At 53.0% G+C, this 10,464-nt stretch overlaps 1 protein-coding gene across 1 annotated transcript in view; it reads left to right on the top strand.

The window, feature by feature from the left end:
* The first annotated feature begins 2,886 nt into the window (after positions 1 to 2,886).
* Positions 2,887 to 10,464, top strand: part of LOC311370908 (NGFI-A-binding protein 1-like) — a 7,756-nt gene continuing 178 nt past the window's right edge. The window contains exons 1-8 of the mRNA XM_084489199.1: positions 2,887 to 3,250; positions 5,090 to 5,903; positions 6,206 to 6,339; positions 6,779 to 6,830; positions 7,931 to 8,050; positions 8,487 to 8,658; positions 9,396 to 9,563; positions 10,010 to 10,464. The exon at positions 10,010 to 10,464 is cut by the window's right edge and continues 178 nt beyond it. Coding sequence (XP_084345325.1) covers positions 5,091 to 5,903; positions 6,206 to 6,339; positions 6,779 to 6,830; positions 7,931 to 8,050; positions 8,487 to 8,658; positions 9,396 to 9,563; positions 10,010 to 10,092 — 1,542 coding nt within the window. The 5' untranslated portion in view covers positions 2,887 to 3,250; position 5,090 and the 3' untranslated portion in view covers positions 10,093 to 10,464. The remainder of the gene's footprint in view (positions 3,251 to 5,089; positions 5,904 to 6,205; positions 6,340 to 6,778; positions 6,831 to 7,930; positions 8,051 to 8,486; positions 8,659 to 9,395; positions 9,564 to 10,009) is intronic.

The following is a 10,464-nucleotide window of genomic DNA, read 5'->3' as shown; positions in this document are numbered from 1 at the left end:
TGTGCGTGTGTGTGTCTTTGTATGGTGTGTGTGTGTGTGTGTGTGTGTGTGTGTGTGTCTTTGTATGGTGTGTGGGTCTGTGTGTGTGTGTGTGTGTGTGTGTGTGTGTGTGTGTCTTTGTATGGTGTGTGCGTGTGCGTGTGTGTGTGTGTTGTGTGTGTCCTCTTGGTCTCTTCTGTAAAGTTTCACACCGCCTACGCTCCCCCTCCCACACACATATCTGCCCTGAACGCCCACACACACACGCACACACCACGCCCACGCACACACGCACGCGCACGCACAGCGGCGCACACACACACACACTCACTGCCACACACACACGCACGCACCACGCCCACGCACACACACGCACGCGCATCTGCCGCCAAACCCTCACATCCTCCCACTGTGGACGGGGCTGCCAACACACACACACACACACACACTAAGGTGTGTTCACTCATGCGCAGTAATTGGTGGGACACACACCTTCAGAGAGGGGAGAGGAGCAGGAGGGGAGGGGAGAGGAGGAGCAAGAAGGGAAGAGGAGAAGGGAAGAGGAGGAGCAAGGAGGGAAGAGGAGAGGAGAGGAGGAGAGGCGATGGGAGGCGAGGAGGAGCAAGGAAGGAAGAGGAGGAGAGAATAGAGGAGAAGAGAAGAGGAGAGGAGGAGAAGAGGAGGAGAAGAGAAGAGGAGAGGAGGAGAGAGGTCGGGAGAGGAGAGGAGAGAGAGAGGAGAGGAGGAGAGAGGAGAGTAGGTCTGTCCGTCCCTTCCCTCTGGTCCTAACAGCTCCTCCTCTGTGACACCAGCCTGAGCTGACACAAATATACGGCTCACGTTTACATTGAATATACATCGACCCAGCCGGCTCTGGGTATGATCACATACTTATATTATTACATTATTATATATTTTTATTTATTTATATATCATATTTAATATGTTTATATTTAATATATTTATATATATATATATATTTATATCATATTTTATATTTTAGGGAGAGAGGGGAGGGAGGGAGGGGAGAGAGTGGAGAGGGAGAGAGGGAGGGAGAGAGGGGAGAGAGGTGAGGGAGAGAGAGAGGAAGAGAGGGAGGGAGAGGAGGGAGGGAGGGGAGAGAGGGGAGAGAGAGGAGGGAGGGAGAGGGAGAGAGGGGAGAGAGGGAGGGAAAGAGGGTGGGAGAGGGGACAGGGTGGGGAGGTAGAGAGGAGAGGCCAGGAGGGAGGGGGTTACAGGCGTGGGCGTGTCATTGAAATGTGCTCCTGGAGGGGGAGGGAGGGAGGGAGAGAGAGAGAGAGAGAGAGAGAGAGAGAGAGAGAGAGAGAGAGAGAGAGAGAGAGAGAGAGAGAGAGAGAGAGAGAGAGAGAGAGCCCTTACTATCTACTAGTATTATCTAGCAGTAGTAACATAAGTACTAATAGCACAATCTTGTAGTAGTAATATAGTACTAATAGTACAAATAGTACTATCTAAGAGTAGTTATATAAGTAGTAATAGTATAATAATACTAGAGTCTCTAGTATCTAGAGACTGTGGAGGTTAGACTAGACCAGGTGGGTCAGACCACACACACAGACACACAATACACACACAATACAAACACACACTACACACACATGTTATATATATGATATGTTTATACAGTATATATGACATGTTATATATATGTTATATATATATGATATGTTATACAGTATATATGACATGTTTTATGTATGACATGTTGTATACATGACAAGTAGTATATATGACATGTTATATATATGATATGTTTTTTCTGTACGTTAGATGTAACAGTCGACAGCAAGGTGTGACCTGCCAGCATGTTCTCACTGAGGTCCTCAGTGACCTGGTGAGAGGGGGGAGACTACACCCACACTCCAACATTCATCTAGAGACCACTCCTCTCTCTCTCCCTTCTCACCTCCCTCTCTCTCTCCTTCTCATCTCTCTCTCCTTCTTACCTCCCTCTGTCTCTCTCTCTCTCCTTCTCACCTCCCTCTCTGTCTCTCTCTTCTCCTTCTCATCTCTCTCCCTCCCTCCTTCTCATCTCTCTCTCTCTATCTCTCCTTCTCATCTCTCTCTCTCCCTCCTTCTCATCTCTCTCTCTTTTCTCTCTCCTTCTCACCTCCCTCTGTCTCTCTCTCTCCTTCTCACCTCCCCCCTCTCTCCACCTCTCTCTCTATTTCTCTCTCCTCTCCTCTCTCTCTCTCTCTCTCTCTCTCTCTCTCTCTCTCTCTCTCTCTCTCTCTCTCTCTCTCTCTCCTCACCCCTCTCTCTCGTGAAAGATTGGGGGAGAAAGATTGGTGGAGGAGTGGTGAGGTGTTTTTTTGGGGGGGTGGATCACTTCCGGACGCGTCACCTGCCTAGGGGTGAAACCGGAAGAGCTCGAGTTATTGTTACTTTAGTTCACGTCTTCGTCGAGAGGAAACTCTCCGTGGATCTCAGCTCATTAAAACTTGTTTTTATTCCTCTCCCCCTCCCCCCTCCCCCCTCCCCCCCTGCGCGGGCGTCGAGGCTCCTCGCGCTCCCAGCCGAGCAGGGCGCGAGGAGCAGAAAGCCTCCCACGCCCTGTCCGCCCACGCGCGGATTTGCGTCACGCGGGAGCGTGGGCGTGAAGCGCTGTAGCAACCGCGGAATATCCCGGTGACACACACACACTCACACACACACACACACACACACACACACACACACACACACACACACACACACACACACACACACACACACACACACACACACACACATGCACCCGCACGTACACGCAGGCGTGCACACGGAGCGCACACACACGCGCTCGACTGCAGTCGAGTCGGCGACTCGTTCATTAAAGTTTCTAGCAGCACGCGAGGCGCGAGCACAAGGCGCTCCGGACGGTTCATCTGAGCGCGAGCGGCTGGAGGTACGGTGGGCTCCCGGTGTGACGGCGTACGGTGGTACGGTCGGTGAACCGGTGGTCGTTCCCGTGGTGCGGTGGTCCGGTGATAGGTCCGGTGTCCGGTGGTACGGTCGGTGGGTACCCGTGGTCCGGTGGCCCGGTGGTACGGTGGTCGGTCCGCTGGTCCGTTGGTCCGTTGGTCGGTCGGTGAGCCGCTGGTCCGGTGGTCGGTGAGCCGCTGGTCCGGTGGTCGGTGAACCGGTGGTCCGGTGGTCGGTGAGCCGCTGGTCCGGTGGTCGGTGAACCGGTGGTCCGGTGGTCGGTGAACCGGTGGTCCGGTTGTCGGTGAGCCGGTGACGTTCGGACAGGTAGCAGCTGTTCCTACAGGTAATAATAACCTATAACCTCTATATATATACATTAATATATATTATTTATACACATTTATATACATATTTATATACATTTATATATATATGTATATATAAATATATGTATGCATACACACACATTATATATAACCTGATCATACACATTCTAACGTTCTAAGAGAGGAGCGCTGTATTGTAGTGTTGTAGTATTTTAGTATTGTAGTACTGTAGTGTTGTAGTATTTTAGTGTTGTAGTATTGTAGTATTTTAGTGTTGTAGTACTGTAGTATTGTAGTACTGTAGTGTTGTAGTATTTTAGTATTTAATGTTGTAGTACTGTAGTATTTTAGTACTGTGTTATTCTAGTGTTGTATTATTGTAATAATATAGTGTTGTAGGGTCATTAAGGAGCAGGTAGGGGTTAGACGGTACAGAGACAGATCATTAAGGAGCAGGTAGGGGTTAGACAGTACAGAGACAGGTCATTAAGGAGCAGGTAGGGGTTAGACAGTACAGAGACGGGTTATTAAGGAGCAGGTAGGGGTTAGACAGTACAGAGACAGGTCATTAAGGAGCAGGTCGGGGTTAGACAGTACAGAGACAGGTCCTTAAGGAGCAGCTAGGGGTTAGACAGTACAAAGAGAGGTCACTCAGGAGCAGATAGGGGTTAGACAGTAGAAACAGGTCATTAAGGAGCAGGTAGGGGTTAGACAGTAGAAACAGGTCATTAAGGAGCAGCTAGGGGTTAGACAGTACAGAGACAGGTCATTAAGGAGCAGCTAGGGGTTAGACAGTACAGAGACAGGTCATTAAGGAGCAGCTAGGGGTTAGACAGTACAGAGACAGGTCATTAAGGAGCAGCTAGGGGTTAGACAGTACAGAGACAGGTCATTAAGGAGCAGCTAGGGGTTAGACAGTACAGAGACAGGTCATTAAGGAGCAGCTAGGGGTTAGACAGTACAGAGACGGGTTATAAAGGACCAGATAGAACCTTTGACCTCTACACCCTGGCACTGCTCATGGTATACTGGTCCAATGTAACATGCGTTTGTGTGAGTGTGCGTGCGTGCGTGTGTGTGTGTGCGTGGGTGTGTGCGTGTGCGTGTTTGTGAGCATGCATGTCTGTGCGTGTTTGTGTGTGGTCGTTTGAGACAGGCCAGAGCAGGGCGTGCGAGGCAGGGGAGAGCAGGGAGAGCGAGGCTAGCCCACCTCCCACTCATGTAGCAGAGGAGGACAGAGGCATGTCAGCCACTCCTCTCTCTCTCTGTCTCTGTCTCTCTCTCTCTCTCTCTCTCTCTCTCTCTGTCTCTCTCGTTGTCTCTCTCTTTGTCTCTCTGTCTCTCTCACTCCTGTGTATAGGGTTTGTACACCAGAGTGCATCATGGGATGTTGAGTGGGCGGGGCATGAGAGGGTGGAGAGAGAGGAGAGAGGGAGAGATGAGAGAGATTGAGAGGGGGGAGCGAGAGGGGAGAGTGGGGAGCGAGGTCTCATGCTCTTTCTCTCTCCCTCTCCTCTCTCTGTCTCTCTCCCCTATCCCCATCTCTCTTTGGAGAGAGGAGAGGAGCGAGATTCAGGGAGGAGAAAGAGGTCTCATGCTCTCCTGTGCCTTCTCTCTCTCTCTCTCTCTCTCTCTCTCTCTCTCTCTCTCTCTCTCTCTCTCTCTCTCTCATGCTCTCTCTCATGCTCATGCTCTCTCTCTCTCACTCTCTCTCTCTCCCTCTCTCTCTCTCTCTCTCATGCCCTCATGCTCTCTCTCTCTCTCTCTCTCTCTCATGCTCTCTCTCTCTCTCTCATGCCCTCTCTCATGCCCTCTCTCATGCTCTCTCTCTCTCTCTCTCTCTCTCCCCCCCCCAGCATGGCAGCGGTGCTGCCGCGGACCCTGGGCGAGCTGCAGCTCTACCGGATCCTGCAGCGCTCCAACCTGCTGCTGTACTACGACGCCTTCATCCAGCAGGGCGGCGACGACGTGCAGCAGCTGTGCGAGGCCGGCGAGGAGGAGTTCCTGGAGATCATGGCGCTGGTGGGCATGGCCAGCAAGCCGCTGCACGTGCGGCGGCTGCAGAAGGCGCTGCGGGACTGGGTGACCAACCCGGCGCTATTCAACCAGCCACTCGCCTCACTGCCTGTCTGCAGCATCCCCGTCTACAAGCTGCCCGAGGGCTCGCCGGGGAGTGGCGCCGGCGCCGGCGCCGCCACGGCGGGGGGCGGCAAGACGCCCAAGGGCCCAGCCGGCGCCGGCGCCGCCTCCGACCCGGGGCGCCCGGAGGCGGGGCGGGACAAGGCGGGGAGCGGGTCCCCGCCGCCGCCGGCGGGGGCCGGCGAGGCGCGCTTCTGGTCGGGCCACAGCAACGACAGCGAGCAGAGCCTGTCGCCGTCGGAGCTGGGCTCGCCCTCCTCGCCGCGGGACGGCCTGGAGGCGCTGGACCCGGCCGCCGTGCAGTCGGTGCTGGAGTGCGTGGAGCGCATGGCGCCGGGGCTGCCGCGCAGCGAGCCGGCCGAGGTGCGGGAGCAGCTGAAGAGCAACAAGAAGCTGGCCAAGATGGTGGGCCACATCCTGGACATGGGCGAGGAGGAGCCGCGCCGCGAGGACGAGATCCGCAAGTACAGCGCCATCTACGGCCGCTTCGACTCCAAGAGGAGGGACGGCAAGCAGCTCACCCTGCACGAGGTACGCCTCACTCTCACCCGCCACCTCACTCTCTCACTAAACGACCTCACTAGCTCACCCGTTACGGCCAGCAGCCCACCCTGCACGAGGTACGCCTCACTCTCACACTAACTACCTCACTGACCCGCTGTCTCACTCTCATTCCAACCACCTCACTAACTCAGTGACTCACGCACCGTCTCACTCACATGCTAACTACCTCGCTACCTCACACAACACACACCCTCCGTGCCTCACCCCCTTACCCCTCACCCCTCCGTGCCTCACCCCTCCGTGCCTCACCCCTCCCCGTCCTGCTGCAGCTGACGGTGAATGAGGCCGCCGCCCAGCTGTGCATGCGGGACGCCGCCCTGCTCACGCGTCGAGACGAGCTCTTCGGATTGGCTCGGCAGATCTCCAGGGAGGTCACCTACAAGTACACCTACCGCACCAGCAAGTAAGACCTAACTACCAGTCACTAACTAACTACCACTCATTAACTAACTAGATACACCTACCGCACCAGCAAGTAAGACCTAACTACCTGTCACTAACTGACTACCACTCATTAACTAACTAGACACCTTCCGCACCAGCAAGTAAGACCTAACTACCAGTCACTAACTAACTACCACTCATTAACTAACTAGATACACCTTCCGCACCAGCAAGTAAGACCTAACTACCAGTCACTAACTAACTACCACTCATAAACTAACTAGACACCTTCTGCACCAGCAAGTAAGACATAACTACCGCTCACTAACTAACTAACTACCACTCACTAAATAACTAACTATCACTCACTAACTAACTAACTACCACTCACTAAATAACTAAATACCACTCAATAACTATGTGTGTATCCCTGACCTGCTGGTTGTCTTGTGGTTCAGGTCGCGCTGTGGAGACAGAGAGGAGCCGTCCCCCAAACGGATCAAAACAGAGGTGAGATCATTCACCCTCACAACCTCACTCCCTCACTCTCTCGCTCCCTCACTCTCTCACAACCCCACTCCATCACTACCTCACTCTCTCACAACCTCACTCTCTCAGTCCCTCGCTCTCTCACAACCCTCACTCCCTCCATCTCTCACTCCCTCACTACCTCTAGATCCCACTACCTCATTATATCATGACCTCACTCTCTCACTCACTACCTCACTCTCTCTCTTCCCAACTCACTACAGTATAATCTCACTCACTACCTCACTCTCTCACTTCCAGACTCTGTCTCACTCTCTACCTTACTCTCGCACCCTTCCCCTCTCATTCATGACTTCACTCAAGATGGTTCTAAAAGTGTGTGTTTCATGTGTTTAAGTGGTTATTAAAGTGTGTTTAAGTGTTTCTCTGGTAGTTCAGTGTGGTCTCTAAGGTGTGTTAAGGGGTTCTCTGGTAGTTCAGTGTGGTCTCTAAGGTGTGTTAAGGGGTTATGTGGTAGTTCTGTGTGGTCCTTAGGGGTGTTTAAGGGGTTCTCTGGTAGTTCAGTGTGGTCTCTAAGGTGTGTTAAGGGGTTCTCTGGTAGTTCAGTGTGGTCTCTAAGGTGTGTTAAGGGGTTCTCTGGTAGTTCAGTGTGGTCTCTAAGGTGTGTTAAGGGGTTCTCTGGTAGTTCAGTGTGGTCTCTAAGGTGTGTTAAGGGGCTCTGTGGTAGTTCTGTGTGTATTGAAGGCCGGAGCCCCAGGCTGGGAGTTGGGACCCAGCCCCAGTGAGAGTGCTTCCCCGGGGTCGGCCAAACCCTCTCAGCCCAGGACACTTGAAAACTTAAGTGGGATTCCAGCTACAGAGAAGCCCCTGTTAGCCTGTTAGCCGTAGCCTGGTGGGCTACTGCTGCCTGATAGCCTTTGCTTGGAGGGCTAATGTAGCCGTAGCCTGGTGTGCCACTGCAGCCTGATAGCCTTAGCCTGGAGAGCTACTATAGCCTGTCAGCCTTAGCCTGGTGAGCTACTGTAGCTGGTTAGCCTTAGCCTGGAGGGTTAATGTAGCCTTAGCCTGGTAGGCTAATGTAGCCTTGTAGCCTGATAGCCATCCATGTGTGTGTCTGGCAGGAGAACCTGTTTGACCTGCAGGAGGCGCTGCAGGCCATCCACATGAGGCAGGAGATGCTGCGCGAACAGCTGGCCTCCGCCAAGTCCAAAGGGGAGGAGACTGTGGGACGGAACTTGCAGGTGATTGGTCATTTTCTCTAACTGTTCACAAGTGTGCCACACCCATTCCACTTTAAACTGTCCTAACATGTGTCCGTGTCTATATTAACATGTGTCCGTGTCTATATTAATATGTATCAATGTCTATATTAACATGTGTCCGTGTCTATATTAATATGTATCAATGTCTATGTAAACATGTGTCTGTGTCTGTGTTAACATGTGTCCGTGTCTATATTAATATGTATCAATGTCTATATTAACATGTGTCTGTGTCTATATTAATATGTATCAATGTCTATATTAATGTGTATCAATGTCTATGTTAACATGTGTCTGTGTCTGTGTTAACATGTGTCCGTGTCTATATTAATAGGTATCAATGTCTATATTAACATGTGTCTGTGTCTATATTAATAGGTATCAATGTCTATATTAACATGTGTCTGTGTATCAGGTCCAGCTGGAGCGGCTGCTGGCCCGTCAGATGGAGATCCTGCAGGACGCGGCGGTGCAGGAGCGACTGCAGGCTCTGGATTGGAGGATTCCTCCCTCCGCCCTCAAGTACCTCAGCGACGCCCACGTTACCAACGGCAACGCCGCCGCCGACAACGGCCGCGAGAGCTTAGGTACCGCCGTGACCTTTAACCCCTCTCACCTCCCCGTCCATCCAGCAGCTCCCTCTCTCGCCCGACACTCTCTCTGTGTCTCTCCTCTCGCCCACCCCTCTCTCTCTCTCTCTCTATCTCCTGCCCACAGCTGTCACTCTCTCTCGCCCACCATTCTCCCTCTCTCTTTTTTTCTCTTGCCCACCCCTGTCTTCTCTTTCTCTCCCTCTCGCCCACCTCTCTCTCTCTTTCTCTGTCTCCCCCTACCTCTCTCTCAACCTTATAGTCTCTCTCTCTCACCCACCCACACCTCTTTCTCTTTCTCTCTCTCTCTCTCTCTCTCTCTCTCTCTCTCTCTCTCTCTCTCTCCCTAACCCACCCTCTCTTTCTCTCACTCGCCCACTCCTGACAGCTCATTATATCTCTGTTCCCAGAATGCACCTGTAATTATCCCGCCCACACTTGTTTACCTCCAGCCAGTCCTCTGGGGCGAGGTCTCTCTCTCTACCTGTCTCTCTCTCTGCCTGTCTGTCCCTAACTCTACACGTCTCTCTATCTACCACTCTCTCTCTGCCTGTCTCTCTCTCTGCCTCATTCTCTCTGCCTGTCTCTCTCTCTGTCTGTCTCTCTCTCTACCTGTCGTTCCTAGAGAGTTTCTCTAGGACCACGATGGAGGGTTGAGTTTCAGTGTTGGGGGGTTGAGTTTCCTCAGGACCCAGCTCTGGAGGTTAAGTCTTGTGGTTGTTTGTTCTTTTCAGACGAGCGGCCAATCAACCTCAGGGTGGTCAGCCAGAACATGCAGGAAGGGGACATCCCATTGGGCAAGCAGCTAGCCAATGAGCTGAAGCGTCATCACAACAACCACAACAACAACAACAACAACCACCAGAACCACAACACAGAGGACAGCCACGCTCCCGCTGCAGGTGGGTAGAACCCTGGGGAACCGGGGAACCACTCCTTAACTCAGGAGAACAGTAGAACCAGGGAACCACTCCTTATCTCAGGAGAACGGTAGAACCAGGGAACCACTCCTCATCTCAGGAGAACGGTAGAACCAGGGAACCACTCCTTATCTCAGGAGAACGGTAGAACCAGGGAACCACTCCTCATCTCAGGAGAACGGTAGAACCAGGGAACCACTCCTTAGCTCAGGAGAACAGTAGAACCAGGGAACCACTCCTTATCTCAGGAGAACAGTAGAACCAGGGAACCACTCCTTCCGATACTGGTACCGGTATCGGTTCAACTCAACATAGGACCCATCTCCTGACCTCTGACCCATCTCCTGACCTCTGACCCACCTCCTGACCGCTGACCCACCTCCTGACTTCTCCCAACCATCTCTTCCTCTCTCGTCGTTCTCTCACAGAAAACGGAAGCCTGCAACAGCGGGTTCTGAGCAACGCGGACAAGAAGACCATCAAGTCTGAGCCCGAAGACTCCCCAGAGTGACCTCTGACCCCCAACCCCCTCCCCCCCACCACCACCACCCCCCCCCCTGCTGGTCCTCCCCCAGTTTGCAGTCGTCATCCCGGACACTAAGCACAGCCATCGTAGCGCCTTAACAACCGTTGTTGCCTCATGGATAGCCTTTATTTTCTTTACTTTTCATTTGAAGGGACAACAGAGGGTTGTGGCCGCAGCCGTGTGGAACCCCCCCCGCGGCGGTCCTCGCGTCACGTGTCATGTCATGTTTTCACCATGCACATCGGTTTGACCGCGTCTGTTCCTGCCTGCCAGCGGGCTCCGTGGTTGGGCGGCTGGATTGTGACCCCCCCCCCCCCCCCCCGGTCGGTCCTGGTGCAGGACGGCAGACCCCTCTGG

This window comes from Micromesistius poutassou, assembly GCF_964030765.1.
Source record: "Micromesistius poutassou genome assembly, contig: SCAFFOLD_5566, whole genome shotgun sequence".
In the NCBI taxonomy this organism is placed as follows: Eukaryota; Metazoa; Chordata; class Actinopteri; order Gadiformes; family Gadidae; genus Micromesistius; species Micromesistius poutassou.
The sequence above is the reverse complement of the archived record's forward strand: the minus strand, read 5'-3'. Positions and strand labels throughout refer to the sequence as shown.